Source organism: Papaver somniferum, chromosome 5 (assembly GCF_003573695.1).
Source record: "Papaver somniferum cultivar HN1 chromosome 5, ASM357369v1, whole genome shotgun sequence".
NCBI lineage: Eukaryota > Viridiplantae > Streptophyta > Magnoliopsida > Ranunculales > Papaveraceae > Papaver > Papaver somniferum.
The window spans coordinates 92,138,079-92,164,039 of record NC_039362.1 but is presented as its reverse complement, the minus strand read 5'-3'; the positions used below and the strand labels follow the sequence as shown (position 1 = coordinate 92,164,039).

General features: G+C 37.2%; 2 protein-coding genes and 1 pseudogene across 3 annotated transcripts; 2 read left to right on the top strand and 1 right to left on the bottom strand.

Annotated features, from left to right (window-relative positions):
* Positions 1-1,050: 1,050 nt before the first annotated feature.
* Positions 1,051-3,525, top strand: LOC113282211 (protein PLASTID MOVEMENT IMPAIRED 2-like). Of its 2 annotated transcripts, none has more exons than XM_026531184.1 (3): positions 1,051-1,241; positions 1,336-1,451; positions 1,570-3,525. In XM_026531184.1, exons 2-3 carry the CDS (start codon positions 1,350-1,352, stop codon positions 3,448-3,450), a joined length of 1,983 nt encoding a protein of 660 aa, XP_026386969.1. In that variant the 5' UTR covers positions 1,051-1,241; positions 1,336-1,349; the 3' UTR covers positions 3,451-3,525. The 2 variants fall into 2 exon arrangements, with proteins under 2 accessions (XP_026386969.1, XP_026386968.1); XM_026531183.1 differs by having other exon boundaries at positions 1,055-1,241; positions 1,343-1,451.
* Positions 3,526-3,696: 171 nt separating this feature from the next.
* On the top strand, positions 3,697-4,844 carry LOC113282212 (probable glutathione S-transferase). Its single transcript, XM_026531185.1, has 2 exons — positions 3,697-4,133; positions 4,235-4,844. Exons 1-2 carry the CDS (start codon positions 3,810-3,812, stop codon positions 4,592-4,594), a joined length of 684 nt encoding a protein of 227 aa, XP_026386970.1. The 5' UTR covers positions 3,697-3,809; the 3' UTR covers positions 4,595-4,844.
* A 1,002-nt stretch (positions 4,845-5,846) lies between these two features.
* On the bottom strand, positions 5,847-10,270 carry LOC113282210 (annotated as a pseudogene).
* Positions 10,271-25,961: the final 15,691 nt, after the last annotated feature.

The following is a 25,961-nucleotide window of genomic DNA, read 5'->3' as shown; positions in this document are numbered from 1 at the left end:
TAAACAACTTCAATAAAAATCAAGTACAAGTTTTGGCCTCCTGTTTATCTTCATTTGATGTATCTTCCACTCAACGCGCTCTTTGACAGTTTCGCCTTTGTGTTTGAATTTTTTGTTGTTAACTTTCAAAACTGGAGCTCTTCTTTGCCCTTTAGCGAAACATTTTCTTGGAACAACTTCAAAAACTTTCACTTCCCTCTTACAATTTTCAATCTTTATAAAACTCCCACATATCTTAGAAACAACAGCTTCAATTTTTGCATCGCAAAAAAGTGTGATCGCCTTTTCAGCAATTGAAATAGATTTTAGAAGAGAAAATTCAAGAGAAGTGAATTTTGGTGTGAGTGAATTGTTTGACATTGATGGTAATTTATAGAGGTAAAAAGTGAATTTTGAGTTTTAAAAAAACTACATGTTGGCGTTTTTGCTACAAACGTCAGCGTCCTACGTTCGAGCGCCGCGTTTAAGCTTCGAGCTCCAGCGCTTGTCCTTCCAATGTCGGCGGTTTTCCTGCGAATGCTAGCGTGTGTCTTAAGTTCTGGTGCATGATGATAAACTGTCCAATGCTTTACCGTAATGAAAAAGCCAGTTTGGCCATCCACCTGGCTCAACAAAATATTTCATTTGACCATTGCCATAGGAATTTCCCTAATGAAATCGATTATGGCAGAAATAAGAATTTATGGGGTTAATGGGGAAACTACATTACTAATTTGTTTGAAGGAACTAAAAAACCCCTTGAAATAGTTTTCCAACCCTTACAATAATTTCCCAATATACTTGGCATCGTTAATTATTTCACTGTAATGCACTTTGTGAGGCCTAAGTTCAGCTCACCAAATCCATGGTAGTTATATAATTGGGACCTAGCAGGGCAGCTACTTGGCAAACTTCCAAATTCATACTGCACTAGCACTATTACACTACTGACGCGTCACCACGTGAGAATTGCGGTTTAAATTCGTTAGCTTGTTCACAAGTCTCCAACTTCTTTGCTTCCACGTGGCTCACATTTTATCCATAACGTTTGAATTTGATTCATCCTTTTGCTTAGAGTAGAGACACCATTGCTAGCTAAGCATTCCACAAACTGTCTCGAAAAGATATCATCTTAAGCTTTTATTGCTTTTAACTTTGTCCCCTTTGCCAATCTTCTATGTGTTTTATCTCCTGCCATTGCTACTCACTGCATCTTCTTCCCAATTTATTCAAGGGAATTATCTTATAACAATAAACTCCAAGTAAGTACTGCTTAATATTTCGAAGAAACGCTTAGTAATTTTATCATTAATTGAATGAACATATACCGAAGATGCTGATTTTGTGGGTTTGAAGTAAACAGAATTGCGATGGAGATGCGAAAGAGCAACGAAGAACTGGAGAGAATTCAGTCTATTAACTTATACGGTGAAAAACCGGGACTGAAGAAAAGTCCAATCGAAATTTCTGAGGTATGAATTTGGTTATTCACGAACTCCTGTGCTTTTCCACAAATTTCTGTGTAAGAAGCGAAAATTGATTAAATGTGTCTACTTTGTTGAGATTCTAATCTTACAAATTCATGTACAGAAAAAATCACCTTCAAAAACAAAAGAGCTTCATTTTGCGCAAAAGGATATCAATCAATTCAGCAAGAGCTGGAAAACTTCAGAATCAATAAGAACCCGAGCTGAATCGGAACTCGTGAACGCAAGACAGACGGTGAAAAATCTCACTCTTCAAATCCAAGAATCAAACTTGAAAACAAATGCACAAAGAAGAGAACTCGAAACACTGAAGAAGTCTGACAAAAGCCAAGAGAACTCGGCATTGGATGATGTTGGGAAATCAGATAGTGCTTGTAAATATGCTGAAGCGCAGGAAGAACTGCAATCAGCAAAACAGGAGTTGTGCGAACTTAAGCTTGAGATGGCCCATGCCATGGAAATGAAAGCTGAAGCCAATAAAGAAACTGATGCTGCAATCTCGAGAATAAGGTCTTGTTCAAGAACTATAGAAACACTGAGGAAAGAAATTGAAGAAGCCAATGAAGAACAAGTACTAGTCGAATTGGCTAGGATTGAGGCTGTCAGAGAATTCGGAGCCGTTAAAGCTCAGAGAGAAGCGGAATCTGCTGAATTCGTAAACAAAATGGAAAAAATAAAGCGCAGAATGAAAGATGTAACTCGAGAGGTAGATCGCACGAAAGAGCTTGAAATCACACTTGGCATTACAAATTCTGAAGTTAGTGTATTACAAAATGAATTAATGCTAGTTAAGGCCATGGAAATACGGTCTGATGCAGCAAAAGCTTCAGGAGAAGACACCTCTCATATGGTTGAAGACAAATCCACGACATTATCATTGTTGCAGTCGGTAACCGAAGAGATGGAAGCGTCGAACAAGGAACTGGCACGTATTAAAAGAGGAGGATTCAAGTTAATGGCTTCCATGGATATCATAAGAGAAGAATGCAAGAGTGTAAGTGAAGAAACAGCGCGGCTAAGGAAAGCAGAAAGAGAAACAGATGCAACTATTCAGAATTTAAATACAAAACTCTTACGAGCCAAAAACAGGTTGGAAGCAGCATCTTCAGCTGAGGAAAAAGCTGCATCCATTGTATTAAATTTGACGACCACATTTCAGCAGTTAAAGTCCGAGAGCGACACAGCAAGGAGAGAGTCAGGACTGATAAATGAGGAAATGGTGCGCATTAACGAAGAAAAGCAGAAGAACGAATCCGAGATCAAATCAACTGAAGAGAAACTGCAATCTGCTGTACAAGAACTTGAACAGGTTAAATCATCAGAAGCAATGGCCCTAGAGAAACTGAAGATTCTCGCCGAGAAGACAGTGAAAGCTAGAGCATCCAAGTCACAACATTCGTCTTCTATAACAATCTCAAAGTTTGAGTATGAGTACTTGATGGGGCGTGCCAAGAGGGCTGAGGCAGTGGCAGAAAAGAAAGTAGTTGCAGCGGAGGCGTGGATTGAAGCAGTAAAAGTTGGCGAGAAAGAAATGGAATTGAAAAGAGAGATAGCTGAGAGAGAGATAAGAGAGTTAAGTTTAATGGAAGATCAAGAATTATACAGAACCGTGAAGTCACTGAGAGAAAGTTTAGACAGTGAAAGCGAGATACATAGTGCGAGACAGCTACAACAAGAAAAACTGGCGGAGATTCTTAAAAGCTCGCAGCTCGAAGAAGCGCTGCCGAGTAAAGCAACAGAGGATCTTGCAAATAAAACTCCAAGCAAAGCATTCATTAGCAAAGCAGCAATGGAATATGGAACCGCAACTCCAAGCAGACGGGGAAGAGGTCGAAGAGTACCCGGATCACCAGGAGGTCGGCATTTGATTCATTCCGGTTCAATCACTCTTAGGAAGAGGAGAAAGGTTGTGCCAAATCTAGTCAATAAGTTGTTTAGTAGTAGTAATAACAAGAATCTTATGAATGATGATGAACAGCTCTAAGAATCTATATCTTGTTTCTAAAATTACATTTTCATTCATTGCTTTCTTAATTGAAATTTGAGTGCATTTCATTTTTGTACTTAGAGAACAGTTGCACTGCAGACTTAAAGCCTGGTAAACCAAATAACATTTCGGACACCCCATTAGCCACCAAGTCAGAGCCATATAGCTATATGCAATTGCAAAGGTTACGTCAGGGATGACATCAAAATGACATTCAACATTCAACGTTCAATATTCAACCTATGGATATTATATCAAAGACTCAAAGTAGAACTTATTTCCCAAGCTTATACTCCTCAAAAACAAGGTATTTATTAGTGAAACACTCGTCTCTGATCGCTAACAACAACAACAGAATGGGAGAAGAATCATCATCAGTGAAGCTGATTGGGGCTTGGCCTAGTCCTTTCACTTACAGAGTTATTTGGGGTTTAGAGTTGAAAGGTATCGAATATGATTACATAAATGAAGATCTGAAAAACAAGAGTGAAATGCTATTGAAGTACAACCCAGTTTATAAAAAGACACCAGTTCTTGTCCATGAAGGGAAACCAATTTCAGAGTCCATGATTATCCTCGAGTACGTCGAAGAAACGTGGCCGGAGAGTTGCCCATTACTACCCAAGGATCCTTATGAGAAATCTGTAGCTCGGTTTTGGATTAAATTCATGGAGGATAAGGTATGCATAGTATCATCAAACCTCATTTCGCTAAGTTGAAGTTACTGTCTTGTTTATTTGATCATTTTTTGTGTGTTTGCCTGTTAATTTATATATTTCAGGGTTCAAACTTCGGAACATTTTTTCTGACCACCGGAGCAGAACAAGAAAAAGCCCAAAATGAAATTTCAGAAATGCTAAAAACTATTGAAGAAAAAGGTGGTCTTGGCGAGAAGAAATTTTTCGGAGGTGAAACAATCGGATTGGTGGATTTGGCAATTGCACCTATAGCTTACTGGTTAGGAGCAATTGAAGAAGTAGTAGGAGTGGAAATATTTGAAGCACATAAGTTTCCTAAACTTCATGAATGGAGTGAAAGCTTTAAACAAGTTCCTGTGATCAAAGAGAACCTCCCAAACTATACTGATTTGTTGGAATATCTCAAAGGCATAAGGGAAAAGGCCATCGCAGCGTCTCAGTAATTATCGATCACCTAGTCACAATATAGAATAATATAAGTAGGGCTGAACATGGTTTCGGTTTTCCGTTGGAATCGGACCAAATCAGACCAATTAGGAAGAAACCAACCGAACCATTTACTAATGGATTGGTTACGGTGTAGAAAGTGGAAAACCGATAGTATTGGTTTTGGTCTGGTTTGACCTCTAAAACCGAACCAAAAGTCATTGGAAAACCGATTAATTTTTAAACTTAGTTTATACCGTTGATTTACAAGTATTAGATTCTACCCATTGATTTAGAGGATAAACAAAAACCCTAAATCTAATATTTCATTATGATACACTCCCCCTTTCTCTTTCTCCTTCTCTCAGTCGCCTCTTTTCTCCACCCTCCAACTACAGCTGCTGCTACTCGACTTTTTTCTTTCCGTCTTCCTTCTTTTTTATTTGTCAATAACTAAATTAAGATATATTATATATCTTATTTTGATCTATAGAATTAGAGTAAGCTTTAACTATTCTTGATATTTTTTTATTTTATTTGTTTTGTCTGTAAATTTGTGTAAACCAATACTATCGGCAACTACGATTTTTTTATCTGTAAATTTGTGTGTGTGTTTTTTTTTTGATTTGACATAATTATTGGTTAACCAAAAACCACTGGGACAAACCGAAACCAACTGGAACTATTTGGAAACCGAACCAATAATTAATGGATTGGTTTGGTTTAGATTTTTAGAAACCAATAGTATTGGTTTCGGTTCTGGTTTCGTTAAAAACCGAACCAAAACCGACCATGAACAACCCTAAATATAAGTTATTATAAATAACAATGTTTATTTTTTTATTTAGAACTTTCGAAGCACGGTAGGATTTTCAATCATTTAATTTTGGCCCGTTGGGTTTTTTTTGCGTGTGTACTATAAGTATGAGTCAGAGTGAGCCGATGTAAGACATGAAAGTAAGACGGTATGGACTTGCGTTCATGGGTAATATTCCCATCTTGGATAAGCTCCTTTAGTTCGATAATCATTTTAGTTGACCGTTTGAAGTCCTCATAGTGATGCCAAGTTGAGAGCTGTTAGAGTTGCATTGTTGATATTTCCAGAGGGAGGCTCGAGGCCAATTGGGAAGGTTATACACAGTGGACAATTAATTGCCGCTGTATTGATTGGGAAGGTCTGTTGATATTATATTTGAAGAAGCTTTTTCTTTTCTTTTTGTGCGCACAATTTTCCATTTTAGTTTTTAGATTTCTTGCTCTAAGTATTGATTTCTGAACAAGCTCCAGCAGCTCTCGAAGAAGCTTCAGAGGATAAAGATTAATGGCAAACTGTAACTAGAGTCATGACTTCAAATTTATATCAACAGAGGTTAATAGCAGTGTTGATAAGAGATATCAACCAACAGGCTAGAGCTGGCCATCCTAATTCCATTGTCTTAACAAAACCGCTTTAATGATAGATGCCTCTTTTTCTCTTTTTCATAGTCTCTGAATTCCTTTATAAGGCTTTCGGTTAGGTGCCTTGATGATTCCTCCGAAATCAACCCCAACTGTTTCCCGGTTTCCTTACGTTTCTGTTAAATAAATAGTATATCAATCAAGTCACATACGATTAACTAACTTCGAGTTAAACCAGAAAGCGCACAGCGCGAAGTTCAGTTTTCACCTCAATAAAACGAACAGCACGAATTTGTTCAACCGTCTGGCGCCTCCGAGCAGCGGCCTCTAATTCCCTTTCTCTCTGTCTCTCATCGCGTGCTATCTTCAAGTCTTCAATCTGGCGCTTTATAGATAGCTTGTCTTCCTCCGAAGTCGCACGCCTTAGTGCCACCATCAAACGCGGCCGCCTCGAATAGAATTCGAGATCCCTGGTATCGAACGGATTGATATGCCTCTGCAAAAAGAATAATAATATTATAAACCAAATCACAATTAAATATTTAAAGCTGTTAACTTGGTACATCACTAAATCTACAGTATAACAAAAACCTTGTAGTAAGATTCCAAGTTAGCAGGCACACAGAGATCACTAGCTCGAGTAAGCTCATAAGTATCAACCACAGAATGCCAAATACGGTCGGGTGGTTCTGGACCTCTCATTATGGGGTTGAAGAAGCGAGGAACCTCAACTTGTTCATATACATGCATGAAAATGGTATCACGCTTGCGAATTTTACGCTTAAATGTGCATTTTGCAATCCCTTCTAGTCCATGAGTAAGACTTTTCCCTGCAGGCTGCCCGTTAAAGAATACAATCAGAAACACAAAAAACTAGCAACAAAATTGCTGCATCGAACACAATATACAACAGAAGGATCCAAAATAAGTGCATATAGTTTGGAGGTTTAGACATTCACTCACTCAGGGAAACAGTTATTGGTTATTTTTAACACATTAATGGAGGTCTCGAACTCTAAAACACAACTATGTGAACAAACTACTGTAGACCACAGAGAAATAGTCAAAGGAATTTCCTGGGTCCATAAATTTCGCTAGCTTAACAGTAAACACAATTTAGATGCACATTAGAGAACATAAATACGAACACTTGGCAAACTAACCTTATTAACCATTCCAGAAATACCCCGTGCAGTCTGAATTTTTGCATCCTTGAAATTAGCAATTTCGAGATCCGATGTGAACATATCCTTTATAAGAGCAGTTTTCTTGAATATCTTATATGGAGAGTTCCTATCCGCTTGCGCTTCTTCACTATCTTTATGTCATGGTTAAATTCAAGTACAGGAGCCTTTGCTAAAATCCGAAATGCAGCCTGGAAATCCAATTACAATGTACTCAGCAAATTAAATAAAAATCCAAGGAATAATAGAACGATAACATTCATATCAAGAAACATAAGATAATTACCACACTTTTTACGTTAACCAAAATCGAATTATATGGATTATTAACTTAAAAAAAAATACATCAGACCTTGTTATCTGCCAGACTTTGTACAACAGCAAGTTCAGTACCGGCAGGTGCAAGAGGGCCCCAAAACATTGCAAGACAGGGCATGTCTTCCAGGGTGTAATTGAGCACTCGATTTCTGCCATGGCAATCTTCCAGCGTATAATAGGCCTTGTCTGGTACCGCCTCCAACCAACCGAAACAATGATGGGGTCCTTTGTCTTCAATAACTTTATATGCCAACTATGTGGCTCAAGTTTCACCTAGAAGAGAAAACAGTATTCGTAAGGGCTTACAGTAGTTAACAGACATAAAGTGTCTCAAAAATACTTTACAATAAAATATTGAAGTATAATAACCTGCATATATCCAAGTTTTGCTTCCTCAAGACTGATGCCTCCAACAAGAATAGGCTGACAGGGATCATGATTCTTAACCATCTCAAATGGAACGTCATGGAACTCAAACCTTACATAAGTCCCTGCTCTGAAGCACTCAATCTCCATGCTAGAAAGCTCGTCAAAATCGCTGACCTCGTCTGTGTTCGTCTGCTTCCAAATAAAAGTAGTTAAACAGGGGAAAAAGAGGATGAGTAACTAAGGTTAAGAAACAAATACAAATACGTAAATGCAAGAGGCACCAGGCTAACGTCTTAATAAACATAAATAGAAAGTTAGAAACCTTTCGGATTATTCTATAAGACTAGCAAAATTAACATAAAACAATGTAGGAAAGAGAAGTGATGCAATCACTGTAATGATATGAACCAGTTCTCCATTCACAAAAAGTGGTTAAGAATGAAGATCCACAAAGAAGCCATATCAGCCTCCTATTTCAGGAAATCTTGTATTTCCACATAATGCGGTAGATATATGCAAACCATTTCTTTGACTGATTTAATAAAAATCTACAAAGGAATCACGAGAGCATGAAGTATAGCCATAAAGGGCCTCCAATTCCAGGCGGACTACCTTTTTACAAAATGCAGTATTAATCCCACCAAAAAAAAATATGAAGATTATCAGTCGCCTTTCTAGAGATTAGAAATTAGGTATGAAGAATAATTTTATTACAAGCAAAGGTTGAAATCTAGAATAAAAACAGTGGGTACCTTCAGATTATTGGTATCAACAGACGGCAATAGGAAAGGATCAGTTAAGCTTGTAACGCTAGCTAAAGGAAAATCACCAACACCAGCAATGTGCACCTGACATAATACACATTAAGTCAGTTCGTACGTGGAAGGAAAAAATAAACAACTACACGCTAGATATGAAGACAGATATAGTACATTAGATAGAGAAACGTTTAAGAAAAAGAACATATCACGCAGAACTAGGAGCAATAATTCAAGCAGGAGTACGCTAAGACGAACCAAAATGTTATATTCACAGAAGCAGTTTCTACTTTCTGGAAGTGATGGAATAACAAACAAGTCACTCGACGGGTAACCTGGCTGAAAAAGAAGTACCTTAGATCCATTCTCGATGTCACATCCTCGAAGGTATCCTTCCAACATAATGTCTCTTGGGCATTCTTTATCCATTTGCACTTTCTCAAGAGGAGTGACATCTTCAAAAAGATCTACCAGCATATAAGGACGTGCAGCTCGCCATGACAAAGGATGGAATTCCATTGTGGATATGAAGCTTGCCAGCTCGCTAATTTCGTGCTCCAAATACCTGTTAACCACCATCAGCTGAGTAAGATGACGTGTTGATTGACTTTCCTTTAATGCACTGTTTTTCTCCTTCGGGTGAGTCCCTCGGGTTACAAATTGGCTTGACCATTGAAGAAAAAACCTAACAAGATAGGAAGACGAAACTTACATCGCATTATGACGACCGGATAAGCAGAACACTTTTGCTCCATTGTGTATGTTAGTCTGGAACTGGTCCAAGAGGTTTTGCCGAGTCTTTGCTAGCACATTTTCATCCTTGAAGCTATCAAGATATGTAAGCACCCCCATAACCTTGGGCATGCCGTGAACTTTTAAGAGTTCGAGGAACTCAAATGTTTCCTGAAATCAACAAAAGCATATTAATAAGCAGCTTCCTACATTTGTACATCACAAAACGTTAAGGGAATAAGGAACAAAGTAACGGACAACTGCAGAAGAAGCTAGCGACATACCATTTCAAACCCATAACCCGCATCAATGAGGAACATCACAGCATCGGCATACTTTGCAGCATCAATCATGCCATTGACATTATTGGGACACTCCACAAACTGTATCCGTCTCTTGTCACCTAATAAAAAACATCTACTGGGGCCTGCCACATTTCTCCTGCTGAAGTGATCCTCTAAACACTTGATTAATAGGGTTTTTCCAACCTAGAACAGAAATAGGAACGGAACTAAGTTAGAATTGCAAGCAATCATCAAAATCAAACCAAATGAAGTACTAAATTAACCATAATTGGCTTCAGCTACAGTATAATAACCAGTAATTTACCTTGGGGGGTCCGTGAACAACAATTACATACGGAAGTCGTTCTTCTTCACTGGTATGATTAATAGAAGGTGGATGTGGATTGTTATGGTGATGATCATTAGTAAAACCCTATAATTAACACAAGTAGACAGATAAACTGAAATTAAGATCGAAAACCCTAAAATCAAAAAGAGAAATAGAGTGTACCTACCTCATCACACTTTTTGTTCTTGTAGATCTTCACATATGACAAACCGTGTCTGACATATGTATCTTCTTCTTGTTGATTAAGAGATGAAGATGCCATTTTCAATACCCTGACTGTCTCTCACACGGCAGGGTGGGACTTGGGTTGGTCGGTCGGGTTAGAAGGCTTGGCCGAGGCAGACCCGAGGTAGAAATCCTTTGTCTAGATTGTCCATGGAACCCGTTGAATCCTTGGAGATGCCGCCTAAATTCCGCCCAAATTATATTCCTCGGGTTGACCATGCTAATACTTAGTTAGTAGGCTCATACATATACACACAAAGAAACCCTAATGACCTTAATTTAAGTCTTAAAATTTATTTTTTATTAGTGTGATAATAATAAATTTTAGTAATTATAAGATTTAATTATTACATTTAGCTTTTAATTTCTAAATACCTTATGATAATTGACAATAATATAATTTTGTTTCATATTGATTAATAATGAGATAGATATGATTTATATTTTCATTATTAGGTTTGAAGATAATGGCTAAAATTGCTCTTACTAGATAATACTACCAATTATAAAAATAGTTTATATAATTATATTATATTTTCTCGGGTTGGGTGGGTTGCTCGGGTTAAAAATATTTGTGCCCATGCTTGCCCAAGTTTAACTCGGGTTTATTGAAATTGTGCCCGAGCTTGTCCAAAATTTTAAAATACATTGCCCTTACCCGCCCAATGTTCGGGTTGGGCATGGATTGGGTGGGTTGACCCAACCCAAGTCCCACCCCTAGTTTAGAATTGGGGGAGGAGATGAAATAAAGAAGAATCTGAATAACTGATTGTCAAAGTTTCGGTTTAGGTCCTTCATGAATTTTCTTTTCTCCTTCTGGGCCCTCTCCGTCTTTCTAGGGAGTACTCGGGCTGCTCGTGGTTCGATTTGGCTTGATTTTGTATCAACCCAAAAACCAAACCAATGTTTCCATAATTTATAAAGGAGATACCAGTATTACTTAGGGTGATACCTTTCTATATAGGACAAGCAAGTGTTAACAGATCCCGATTGTTGGATCATTCTTCAATTGGTATCACCCCCGCTAATAATGGTATCTCCTTTATAAATCATGAATATTTCTTATGAAAAACCAAAAACCACCCTAGATTATGTTCGGTTTATACATTCAGGGCAGAACTACAGCCAGGCTTAACCTTGCTTGATTGTACCCCCACCCCCCACCCAAAAAAAGAAGAAAATAATTTCCAAATCACATTTTTTTCGCTACCTATTCTGGTGGAGGTATAAAATTAAGTCTAAACTAATAGGCTTAGGCAAGCCCTCTACAAATGGTCCAACTCAAAAGCCACCCCTACGCTAGATTTCCAGTTCCGCTACTGTATACATTAGAAATCAAAACCGTTGCACCGATTTTCTGGTTTTCTCAATTTTTTCTGGTTGTTATTGTAGATTTGATTTTTAATTAGAATTTAACATTTGATTATTCAGTTCACTTCATTATAAGTGAACAAAATCATTATATTGAGAAAGAAATAAAACAAAACACCTGAAAAAGCGGGGGTTTAAAAACACCACCCAATATTTCGATTAGCAATCTGTATGGACTAACTCCGAAATACTTTGCTAGAGAATCAACTAGACAGTCAGACTCAATCTAGATAAAAGTATCTCAAGGAGTTAATATCTCTCTCTTGATTTGATTTTTACTCAAGCTAAAAACAATAGCGAGTCTTTATCAAATACAATGAATACTTGGACGGTACCAAAGACCAATGTCCAAGGATCAATCAATATCAATCAACAACCAAAGGTTGGATTTCCAATTGATGATCACGAACGCACAACCTTTATTATTTCAATTATATAAAATATAATGCGGAAAAGAAATAACACAGACACCAGAAATTTTGTTAACGAGGAAACCGCAAATGCAGAAAGACCCCGGGACCTAGTCCAGATTGAATACACACTGTATTAAGCCGCTACAGACACTAGCCTACTGCAAACTAACTTCAGACTGGACTATAGTTGAACCCCAATCAGTCTCCCACCGATCCAAGGTACAGTTGTACTCCTGCGCCTCTGATCCCAGCAGGATACTGCGCACTTGATTCCCTTAGTTGATCTCACCCATAACCAAGAGTTGTTGTAACTCAAAATCACAGACTTGATAATAAACAGATTTGTCTCACACAGAAAAGTATATAAGGGGATAAATACGTCTCCCACAGATAAACCCTAGGTTTTGTTCCGTCTTTAGATATAAAATCAAGGTAACAGGAACCAATTGATAATCCGGTCTTATATTCCCGAAGAACAGCCTAGATTAATCAATCACCTTTCTACAATCCTTCTTGACTACACAAGCCGATTGTCGAGGAATCACAAACAATGAGACGAAGATGTTTGTGACTTCTTTATCTTGCCTATCGGAAAACTCTCACGGTCTCAAGTCAATCAATCGATTGTTCTCGTACGATATAATATGCAAGATCAGATCACACAACTACGATAAAAGTAGTATCGGTCTGGCTTCACAATCCCAATGAAGTCTTTAAGTCGTTAACCTGATTTTAGAGAAGAAAATCAAAGGTTAATGGAGATCAATTCTAGCGGGCGCACTAGTAGCACACAGACGTGTGGGGATTAGTTTTGCACAATTCTAGATGTCTCCTTTATATAGTCTTCAAATCAGGGTTTTGCCTTAGTTACAAAGCAATCCATATTCACCGTTATATGAAAACCTGATTTAGATTCAAGCTAATATTTCTCAACCGTTAGATCGAAAACTTAGATTGTCACACACACTTGGGTAGACGTTTACTGGGTTCGTGAAAACCATGCCCAAATGTGTACGTGTATGTTGGTTCAACATAGTAACCCAAAAGGTGAACCATATGAGCATTTCATATTAACCTTGTTCTTCTTCACCATAACTAGTTCAATTGACTCAAATGAACTAGTTAAAGAGTTGTTCAATTGCTATGAGATCTTATGTAACTACACAAGACACAATTGAAACAAAGATGATTCGATTCGATTGAATCGGCTCATGAAAATTATAGCCGCGGTTTGCATAAAGCATTCCTTAGTAATTTAATGTTTCGTGTTCAGAGCACATCTTTAGATCATAACCTCTTAAGTTCACAAACAAGTTCGCGGACTTAAGTTAATCGGTTGAGTTTTCCAAACTCAGCAGAAATTCTCGGAAAGAGAACTTCCGTCAGTTCGCGGACTGAATTTGCGGACTTAGCACACAAACGAGTTTTGGAAAATCCCAGCAGAAATTCTCGGTCGAGAACTTCTGACAGTTCGCGGACTGAGTCGGCGAACTAGGTTCGCGGACTTTGCAAGCAAATTCCACAATCCTCCCGATTTCTCTTGATCAACAAAGTTCGAAAACTTCGGTTCAAGGAATACATGGTTATATAATCTAAACTCATATTTCAATCATTGAGACATTCTCAGAGGACGCTATGTAGATGTTATTCATAGACCGTAACACGTCAGAGCAATTCTCAAAGTGATTAAAACTTTTCATGACTTTCGTCACTAGGTGAAGATAAACTTGATCAAAGCGAAACGCTTTACCAACACACGATTTCGAGATAAAAGATAACCAATGAATGCTCAGCTCGAAATGTCAAATGTGTATGATCTAGTCTATATAACATACGACTTTTGTCTCATAAGAAGTAGGAGATAGAAGAGATAGACTTTTGAGTGATAGATAAGTTCAAGTCTCCACATACCTTTTTGTTGATGAAGTTCCATGGTTCCTTGTATAGATCTTCGTCGTTGTATGATGAATTTCCATGAAGTCCTTGAGCTCAACTACACTTTTTCTATCCTAGTCCGAGACTTAGCTATGTAGGCTAGAAAACAAGACTTATAGTTTGGTCACTAACATTGACAAACATGCTTGAGATAGCAACGCATGCGAGGTTGACCGAGCTATGCTCTAACAATCTCCCCCTTTGTCAATTTTAATGACAAAACTATTAATACATATGGAATACAAAAAAGATAAACTTTAGTGGCTCCTATTCCATAGTCTAATCTTCAACGTTCTTTGAAATCTTTGTCCTTCCAAGTACTCCAATGATCCCAATGGTTGTAAGTTTAGCACCATCGTTGTTGAAGATCCGTAGCTATAACAATGAGAGAAATCGAGATTCTCGATCATTATTATACAGTGTCATAATATTATTATATAACATCAAAGTCCAATTGTATCACGACTTTAACAATAATACTACGGTGATATGTATCACTCCCCCTTTGTCAATACTCCATCTCGATCATGGAAACCACTCCCCCTTACACAATGATCCTCAAATCATATGTATTTGTAATGTGAACTACAATATTTCTCCCTCTTTTTGTCAATAAAATTGGCAAAGGTACAAGAATGGGATCATAATGAAATTTCCACAAGAGACATTTCATGACCAAAAGAAAAATACATACCAACTTAATTTAGATGCAATCTAATAGCCGAAGCTAACAACATTCATCAAGGAGTTTTAAGATACAAGATAACCCCTATAAAATTCCACAGCCGCACTCCCCGCAAGATATTACCATTAAGCACAAGTTCAAGAGAACTCTCCCCCATTTGATGTCATTCCCGAGAGAACAACAAGAGCGACCTTAATTTTGAAAGAAAAGAATGATTTTTTATTGGACACCAACAACCATAGGAATGATTTTCTATATCCAAAGCTCAACAAAATTAATCACAAGGAAACCCATGATTAATTCAATTGGAATACGCAACTAAATCAAACCACAAAAGTGATCAATTTAATTGAAAGTGCTCAACATAAGTAAACTCACGGAGCTACGACTAAGTCAATCACACGGAGATGACTAACTTAACCGTTCAAATACTCAACATAAGGAAAACCTTACGAAATATATGACTACATTAACCAAAAAACATGATAGTGTAGCCTTTCATATATTAAACACAAGAACTTGTGGAATATATGAAAACTCAACTAGATTAATTAAAAGAGAGCCTATAATTAATCTAATTGGAATACAAATAACCAAACTAATCTCCGAAGTAATCAATTTAATTATTTTGGGCTCAACATAAAATAACTTATGGAACCCCGACTAAGTTCATCATAGAATATGACAACCTTAGCCGTACATGTACTCGACATAAGAAAGAAAACTTATGGAGTACAAACTAAATAACCAAACAGGTTGATTAATTTAGTTCTTAATGCTCGACATATAGCATCTTATGGAACAACCAACAAAGCCAAGGTAAATCGACTTAGTTGTAAGGTGCTCAACATAGGACACACAATGGAGCCTTCACGGTAAAACATAATAAAATGGATCAATGAAGATCAATACCGTGGATAACATACAAGGATCTATTCTATTTTCCATCATAACGACATAATAGACTTTATCCTTGTTGAACAAAAGATTTTATCCTATTTTCCATCAAATTAATGATTACATAGGCTTAACTTTTGTATATGTCAAAAGTCCATTCGTCTTTTCATCAATACGAATACCGATTCATGAACGACTTTACTTTTGACTGCAATATGGGACCTTCAAGTTCACAGACGTAAACAATACATATCCCATAAAAATATTGCAATATCGCAAACCATTAAAATACTGCAATAAACATCATCCTCCAAATATTTTTAGAATTTAATACCGATAAACCTAAAAAATAATATAAGAAGATGAAAACAAAAATAGCTATGTGTAGTCACAATCATCGCTATTCAAAGCACTAGTTATTCTTCCAACTAATCCAAAAAGAAGACTTACTAGGCATATAAGAAGACGCATTACTCATCACCTTCATCATCGGACAATTTCCAAGTAGCTTGAATTGAATCCAACTCTTCCTTGAGATCGGGACACTTGGTTCCAATTAACGACACTTGATCTTTTAAACACTTTACTCTTGCATTTACCTTGCACACACCCTTGTAAACTTTTTGAATAAGCCTCAAGGTGGTAGGGTCTTCAACATCACGAGGAGTACCTCTTTGTCGCTTGCGAACATTTTCCCTTATACGCCGAAAGGTACATGGACGGACAAGTTTGGGGACCCCAAGAGAATTTCCAATAAAATCAAGTCCACGATCACGCCAAATTTGGCTAATCAAACAAGGATAGCCTAACATCTTGATGTGAGAAGTCGTCGTCATCATTTGAAAGATGACAAAACCACAAATGTCCAGATTTGTATTGTCGGATTCAAGGAAGTAGACTAATTCCGCAAATTCATAACTCCACCAAGAATTCTCAATTATGGAGGGACAAAGGTTAGAGATACCGAGTTTTCCAAACGCCATTAAAGCAATACTAAGATCATTAGTAGGAAACTTTCCTTTACTCCAAACAACCTTCTTTCCACAAAGTCCAATAGAGATATCATCATATGATGGACGTTCATCACTTGGTCTAGGTAACCGTACGTTCCCCAACAGTATTTCGGTGACCTTTGAAACTAACTCTCTATTAACGAGGAACCTTTCTCTATTTATCATGGATTTAAATTCCATCTTCTTAGAATCAACATCATGAATGTTGGCATAGAAAATCCTTGTTAGAGAATCAAAACCTTCATCAAGGCCATTAAAGATATTCCCAAGATTGAACTTTTTGAAGCAACCTAAATCCTCTTCATGTCCACTAAAGGTTTCCAACTTCTTTTCTAGAATAAAACCTTTGGAAGCAATTCTATCAAAAGTTCTAGCACAAGAATCATTCACAAACCTAATTCTAAGAGAATTTTGATCACAAGGAGGATTCAAGCTAGAGGATTTTGAGCTTTTAGAACTCCTTTTCATGCTTCTATAACCCATCATAAAGAGATATACGAGAGAAAAATTACTTACTTGAAGAGAACCTCAAACACCCTTCCTTTTGATTTCTTCAAAGAAGCTTTAATGGTGGAGAAGTACAAACCCTAGTTCTCGTACGCGAACGAAAGATGAGAGAGAAAAAGGTTCGCGGACCACCAACATATATATATCCCTCATTCATGGGCTTGGGGTGTACACCAACGATGACCCACAAGACTTAGGGGATATTCTTAGCCCTTTTCACATTAAGGGTATGCAACCAACATCCAACAGAAGCAATAGAAAGCTAACTAAGCACAACAAAATTGTACACAACACAAACTATTTCTTGCCCCACTTCAATATATGTACAAATGGGGTAAATGCCAATCTTGTTACCAAGAGGCATAATGCGCAGAGGAGTTCTCATGTGATATGTCTGGTTGATAAGTGTGAACAGTCCCTGTAGTATAATCAAAATAATGATGATAGTCAGGGCAGTTAGAGCTTTCTATCCTTCGTTTATTCTGGCTAGAAGAAGGATTCTTCCAATTTCTGGGTTGTACAGCATCAAAAAGTTTAATACATACGAAACCTTTTTCGGAATGATTATTAGACTTAACAAAATTAAGTTTTTCTAAGAATTTGAAAACGCCTTCGAACACTTTAAACAGATCTTTATCAATCGATCCATTACGATAGTATTCCTCATAGAGATCAAGAGTTAATCTAGTGAGGTTCCATATCCTTGAGCGTATTGAACGTTTTCCCAATTGTTCCTTCTTTTTATTTTTTCCTTCAGATTGCTTCTTAACATCTAAATCTCCCCTTTTAGATGAAGTAAGATTATCATGAGAACCCAGAGGTTTTAACCATAAAAATCTTTGAACAATCTTTACGGAATTCTGGCGTGTGTTAGAGATGCCAGGAGCAATTTTTCCAGAGAAATTTCCCATAGGGAAATTTATATGGAACGAACAAACACAAACTTATTAGGTTTACCGTGTTTGCCTGCTCTGATACCAATTGAAAAAGCGGGGGTCTAAAATCAAGGTTTACCGTGTTTACCGTGTTTGTCTCTCACAGATAAACCCTAGGTCTTGTTCCGTCTTTAGATATAAAATCAAGGTAACATGAACCAATTGATAATCCGGTCTTATATTCCCGAAGAACAACCTAGATTAATCAATCACCTCTCTACAATCCTTTCTGACTACACAAGCGGATTGTCGAGGAATCACAAACAGTGAGACGAAGATGTTTGTGACTTCTTTTTCTTGCCTATCGGAGAACTCTCACGATCTCAAGTCAATCAATCGATTGTACTCGTACGATAGAAGATGCAAGATCAGATCACACAACTACAATAAAAGTAGAGAAGAAAATCAAAGGTTAATGGAGATCGACTCTAGCGGGCTCACTAGTAGCACACAGACGTGTGGGGATTAGTTTTGCACAATGCTAGATGTCTCCTTTATATAGCCTTCAAATCAGGGTTTTGCCTTAGTTACAAAGAAATCCATATTCACCGTTGGATGAAAACCTGATTTAGATTCAAGCTAATATTTCTCAACCGTTATATCGAAAACTTAGCTTGTCACACACACTTGGGTATACGTTTACTGGGTTCGTGAAAACCATGCCCAAACGTGTACGTGTATGTTGGTTCAACATAGTATGAGCATTTCATATTAACCTTGTTCTTTTTTCACCATAACTAGTTCAATTGACTCAAATGAACTAGTTAAAGAGTTGTTCAATTGCTATGAGATCTTATGTAACTACATAAGACACAATTGAAACAAAGATGATTCGATTCGATTGAATCGTCTCATGAACATTATAGCCACGGTTTGCATAAATCATTCCTTAGTAATTTAATGTTTCATGTTCAGAGCACATCTTTGGATCATAACCTCTTAAGTTCACAAACAAGTTCGCGGACTGAAGTTAATCGGTTGAGTTTTCCAAACTCAGCATAAATTCTCGTAAAGAGAACTTCCACCAGTTCGCGGACTTAGCACACAAACGAGTTTTGGAAAATCCCAGCAGAAATTCTCGGTCGAGAACTTCCGACAGTTCGCGGACTTGGCAAGCCAATTCCACAATCCTCCCGATTTCTCTTGATCAACAAAGTTCGAAAACTTCGGTTCAAGGAATACATGATTATGTAATCTAAACTCTCATTTCAATCATTGAGACATTCTTAGAGGACGTTATGTAGCCGTTATTCACAGACCGATTCGCGTCAGAGCAATTCTCAAAGTGATTGAAACTTTTCATGACTTTCGTCACTAGGTGAAGATAAACTTGATCAAAGCGAAACGCTTTACCAACACACGATTTCGAGATAAAAGATAAGCAATGAATGGTCAGCTCGAAATGTCAAATGTGTATGATCTAGTCTATATAACATACGACTTTTGTCTCATAAGAAGTAAGAGATAGAAGAGATAGACTTTTGAGTGATAGATAAGTTCAAGTCTCCACATACCTTTTTGTTGATGAAGTTCCACAGTTCCTTGTATATATCTTCGTCGTTGTATGATGAATTGCCATGAAGTCCTTGAGCTCAACTACACTTTTTTATCCTAGTCCGAGACTTAGCAATGTAGGCTTGAGATCAAGACTTATAGTTTTGATCACTAACATTGACAAACATGCTTGAGATAGCAACGCATGCGAGGTTGACCGAGCTATGCTCTAACAACACCAATGAAATATATATATATATATATATTCGTCAATATTATTTTTGATTTTAATTAAATTTTTTTATATGATTTCTTATAGATATATACGTACTCAAGTTTATAAATAGTATAGTATGATGGAAAATTAGTTATACATTATTGAGGTTTTTATTTATTTTTCGGTACTTATTCTCGGATTTTTCTGTTCGTTTGATCTTTCGGGTTTATGGTTCTTTTGTAACGTCAAGCGTTCTTTCTTCATTGGTACCCAATGAGTAGCATTGAAAACGCGGGGGTCTAACAACCACACCCAATATTTCGTTCGGCAATTTGTATGGATAACTCAAAACAATTCCAAGAAATTCAACTAGACAGTCAGACTCAATCACAGAAAAGTATCCAAGAGTTATATCTCGATTTCTCAAATCAATCTGCAATCGAACAGATAGGAATCTGTGAGCCTGATTCTTATCCAACAAACAAGGTCGGATTTACTAATTGATTGAACTACGCACAACCTGTGACATTTAAATTATATAAAATATAATGCGGAAAAGAAATAACACAGACACCAGAAGTTTTGTTAACGAGGAAACCGCAAATGCAGAAAACCCCGGGACCTAGTCCAGATTGAACACCACATTGTATTAAGCCGCTACAGACACTAGCCTACTACAAAATAACTTCAGACTGGAATGTAGTTGAGCCCTGACCAATTTCCCACTAATCAAGGTAAAGTCGCGTTCCTTACGCCTCTGAATCCCAGCATGACTCTACACACTTGATTCCTTTAGCTGATCTCACCCACAACCAAGAGTTGTTACGACCCAAAGTCGAAGACTTATAAACCAATCTGTCTCTTACAGAAAAGTCTATTCTAATAGATAAATTTGTTTCCCACAGAAATAGCTATGAAGTTTTGTTCCGTCTTATGATAAATCAAGGTGCACAAAAACCAATTGATAATCCCGGCCTTATATTCCCGAAGAACAACTCAGAAATATCAATCACCTCACAATAACTTAACTATATGGTAGTACAATAAGTTATTGTGGAATCACAAAGAATGAGACGAAGAGCTTTGTGATTACTTTTTATATCTTACATATCAGAGATAAATCTCAAGCAAATATTAGAGAATATAATACTTAATACGATAGAACAAGTAAGATCGGAATATCCAACTAAATAGAAAATAGTCGGATCTGCCTTCAGAATACCAATGAAGTTTTTAAGTAGTTAACCTATACGATTTTGGAAAAACTAGGCTAAAGAAGAATCGACTCTAGTCGCAACTAGTATCACACAGGAGGTGTGGGGATTAGGTTTCCCAGTTTCTATAGTTGTCTCTTATATAGTCTTTAAAATTAGGGTTCGATTAGTTAGCTTAGAAACAAAGCATTCATTATTCACCGTTAGATGAAATCCTGATTTAAAATGCAAGCTAAATTTTGTTTGAAACCAAAGCAAAATATCTCCACCGTTGGATTGATTGATCTTGTCACAAACAAATTAAATATACTTCATTTATATTTGGGTAAACGTACCTAAATGTGTACATTTAGTTGTCTCAATAATAGTTACCAAAGTTATCCATATGAACACTTTTGTCTAATCCACATTCATCTAACACATCTAGATCAACTATGATGATCAATCAATTATGAATGATAATCAAACGATATAATTATATTCTTCACAGAGTTGTTCAATTATTCATCATCTTATAGTAAAATACATGAACGAATTCAAGCAAAATCGGATTGGTTCAAAAGAATCAATTTATGAACATTTAAGCCACGGTTTGCAAAGATCGCATTCCTTATTATATAAATGTATTTGTTCATGAGTATGAAATCATACTTTTCATATTTAAAAACTTGAACCACTTAAGTTTGCGAATGGATATGCAAAGTTAAGTTCCGTACATTGGTCACAAGCCAACAGTTTACAAACGGGCCGGTACGCAAACTATAGCTCCGGACCGAACTCAGTTGAAATCATTTGTGAACGGGTATGCAAACTTAGTTCACATACTTCAACAGTTAAATCAATTTGCGAACGGGTATGCAAACTTAAGTACCCTGACTTAAACAGTTAAATAAGTTTGCGAACGGGTATGCAAAGTTTCGGTCCTGAATTCTGCCAAAACAGTTCGTACACTAAGTACACAAACTGTAATGTATCCGGACATGGGTTTTAGCTCTTAAGTCCCATTTCAATCACTGAAATATTCTTAGAAGACGAAAATGGATGTCTCATACAAACCATTAGCTAATAACCAGTTTTCAAGTGATCGAATATGAAACTTTCCAAACGACATCAAATGACTGTCTCACGCTAATCATGTAATATGTTTCAAGGCAATTTCCACATGATCATCTTTTGACATAAAGTCAAGAATCATGATGAATGTAGCTAAAACAGAAACCTACCAACACATATTTCGAGAAAAGGATATGCGACTTAAACTCAGCTCGAAATACCAAATGTGTATGATATGAAAGATTATATCATATACGACTTGTCTCAATAGGAGATATGTAAGAATATAATAAACTTCTGAGTGATAGATAAGTTTTAGTCTCCACATACCTTTTGTTGAAGAAGTTCCTCCGAGTTCTTCAGTAGATCTTCGTCTTCAGTTATAACCGTTGTGAAGTCGAAACCTCAACTACAAATTCTATCCTAGTATGAAACTCGTATTGGTGGACTAGAAATCAAGACCATAGTTTTGATCAACTAAACTTGACAAACAAGATTTAGATAGCAACGCTTGCGAGTTCGACCGGGAAATGCTCTAACAAGTCTTCTGATACTGGAAATGTGTATGGTTTGAGCATCTTCGCTCGCAATAAAACTATCAAAACGTATTCCTGAGCCCCTTTATCACGAGAAAAGTTCGATAAAAGTGTCACGACGGCCTGTACAAGAAAGATATCTCGTCTTAATGATTGAGGATGACGGTATAGCCTTTTACGTAATCAAAGATTTGCTGTATGGGAGTTGCATCTTCGGAAAAATACAACCATAAAGAACATAACAAACATTGGTTCAGTATCATGTTGTTTCACAAGAGACTTCATTTTCCTATGCCAAGAAGAAGCACAAAAAAGTAGGTTACATTATACATCAATCTTACACAGACAAAATTATATATATATACTTTCAGGAAAAAATACTCTATTGTGGTTAAAATTTGTATCAAGATTGAATTCTAGAGTTTCTGGCGCCACCGGGAAATATTTAGACCAATAGGAAATCAGATGTCTTTCCCACGTATTAACTACACACGTATATTTACACCTCATAACGGATTTATAAAATCTTTTTCTTTCTCAAAACCTAATTTTATTTTCTCTTTCATTCACCGCTTCTCTTTTCTTCTCCGCCATTTCTTCTTCTCAATTCTCTTTCTTTTTTTTGATCTTGATTTTTGTTTTTATGGTTTCTTGACCAGAGAAAGACGTTGGTTATGATTAATATCAAAACCGAAATTAATCTTCTGCAACCCTTACTTGCAATGACAACTTTAATCTTCACAACCTTAACCTTAAAAAACGGGTTTCTCTCCTTATTATATTTTGATCTTTTTTTTCCCATTGTAGTTTTCTGATTCATAGATATTTTTGAAGTTCACTCACTGTTTAATTGATTTGTTAATGGGCACTGAGAAGTTTTTCCCTATGAATCATTTCAGGGACGAAGAACATATCATTTGATCCAAATAATGTCAGATAATACCATTTAGTTTATATGCCATCAATTTGTTAGTTCCCCATTCTAATTTTCTTTGATATTTTCATGAAGGTACTATCCGTGATTGTTGAGGAATCATTACTTGAGGGTGAAAATCAAAGAATCCGAAATAAAAAGCTGATTGTATTACCCTAGGGTTTTATGACGGGTAAGCTTATAATACATCTTATTTCGTATTTTTATTCATTAATTGTTGATATGCCTGGTAATTAGAGCTGCACAAAACCGAACCACTACCGAAGAACCAAATCGGACCGAACCTAGTTTTCCTGAAACCAAACCGAACCATTAACTAAAGGGTATTTACCGATTATTAATTACAAAAGACCAAGATATCCCAGTACATCTTTGGTTTCTCCTAAAAACCAAATCGAATCTATCGGTTACAACCGATTCACATTGATCGTTGGATCTTAGAAAAAGATACCCTCGGATCTTAGTTTATTGTAAGTTTTTAACCCTAAAATTAGTCTACTTTATCCTTCTCATCTCACTCTTCGCCCCTTTCCCATTTCATCTTCTGCCTGATTTTATGCTTCATCTTCTTCACGACCCTAACTGTCTCCAAATATATCTTTCACTGTAACTGGAAAATTACGCCTGACCGCGCCCTGGCGCGCAGGCCGTAACTTCCCCTGATGCGTCATGATGAAGCTACAGTCCAGGCCTTTACGCTAGGCAAATGCACGTCCATCTGCGCTCGCAAGCATCCTCGTGGAGCATGATGCAGCTAACTTAGCTTCCACACCATTCCCAACTCACCCTTGTCCGCTAAAGGGTGTAAGGCCATAAGGCTATGGCCAATGCATTAATGCATGTATCACTGGCTTTGCCTCAATGTAGAAAGTTCACCCTAAATTTCCTATCTAGATGAATAACCATCATACCGCGAGTGTTGTCTAGGAATCATCCTTGGACTTAGGGATAGGCCGCTCCAAGCCTATTGCCATTTCCCTACCTTACCTCACTTGTAAACTCTTGGTAGCTTGATATGAAGTATGAGCATCCACTTGCTGGCATGCAACTAGGCCTCACTAAGATTGGACGCAATTATCTCTTGCATTGAGCTACCGAGCTTAGATGATATGAGGGGCCAACGTGCTGGACTGGCAATGCTGCAAATCATTGCGGCTTCCTAGTACCCTTCCCTATTCTAAAGGTATCAAGCACAGACCGTAGTTCATCCTCGAAGGGACGAAAGCTTAATCTAACTCGTTTGCAAGGCCATGGCCAATCAATAGCGGAAATGGCCTAGTCCGTGTAGGTCGTTCTGTCAAAATGCATAAAGTCATGCATCATCGAGTCCGCGATATGGCATGGTCATGACCATGCTTAGCATGCTCCATTGGAAAGGCCATGCAACTATAAATGAGGCCTAAGCATCATTTACACCGTTCCGGCTAAGTCGTAAAGCTTACTTGGTGCATGGTCCGCAAGTGCACCTTCAACCAACTACCCCACCCTATATATGTTAACTTGACATTTTTAGAACTTAGATTAGGGGAGCAAAAATCATTCACCAAGTCCCAGTTTTGAGGTGTGTGTTTCACTATTCATGGTTGTTGCCATGTTTCCCTGAATGTCCAACCATGATGGCTGAGTATTTCCTGAGCCAGGTCTAGTGAAGGGCCTTAATGGTTGTATCTCATGGATTTGGCACATAGGGAACTCTAATGTCCAGCCGTGATGGCTGACCATTTCCAATGCCAACTCCAATGTTCAGCCATGATGGCAGAAGATTGTCAAGGCCAGCCTGCTATGGCCTATTGCGATATCGGCCATAGGCAAATGGCTTGCGAAAGGAGTTATTGTGACGCTACATTCTTCTAGGCCAGCCACCCAACTGGCCTAATGCATCCTTTGATGTGAGATTGGTCTTTGGCCATTATAGCTTACAACTTACACCCTCTTAGTGTCATATTGGCCTCGACCAATATGCCCACGTGATATGTCATTTTTAGCATCGTATTGTCATAGGTCAATGTTCCTCTTAACACGCAACAAAGCTTGAGATGAAGCTTCATCTCATGCCATGGCGCATCTTTCAGCATGCTGCATGCTAAAAACATGGGGTGTTACATTCACTATCAATACCTCTAACACTAAACTGATTTTCATATCTTCAGTATCTTTGTAAACTTCCATTCCCATATCAATTTGATTTAGTTCATGCATTTTTTCTTCAATTTTGTTGACTAATGGGTTTTTATGGAGATGTATTTTCATCATTGATTAAACATTTTTGAGTTGGTCCCGGAAAAGGTTTTGGTGTGAGATTCAGATTAGAAGAAGTATTACATAAGTTTGGAGTTATGACTGCTCTAGGTAGGCATGTCTTTGGTTCTGATGGGTTCTTCGTAAAAAAGGGAAACTTGGTTCTGATATTTGAGTTTTTGATTTATTTAATTTTTTTTATAGATTGATCTACAGTTATAGAGGTTTTGAGTTGTGGATTGTGTTTACATTTCACAATTGAAACAATATAATGTTTTGTTTTTTGTTTCACTAATGTTCTTTATATTTGTATTTCATGCATGGA

Excerpts from the sequence above, each read along its gene's own strand:
- LOC113282211 (XM_026531184.1), top strand. The coding sequence starts at position 1,350 with ATGGAGATGCGAAAGAGCAACGAAGAACTGGAGAGAATTCAGTCTATT. Across the intron at positions 1,452-1,569 it reads GTCCAATCGAAATTTCTGAG|AAAAAATCACCTTCAAAAAC; the intron begins GTATGAATTTGG and ends ATTCATGTACAG.
- LOC113282212 (XM_026531185.1), top strand. The coding sequence starts at position 3,810 with ATGGGAGAAGAATCATCATCAGTGAAGCTGATTGGGGCTTGGCCTAGT. Across the intron at positions 4,134-4,234 it reads TTAAATTCATGGAGGATAAG|GGTTCAAACTTCGGAACATT; the intron begins GTATGCATAGTA and ends TATATATTTCAG.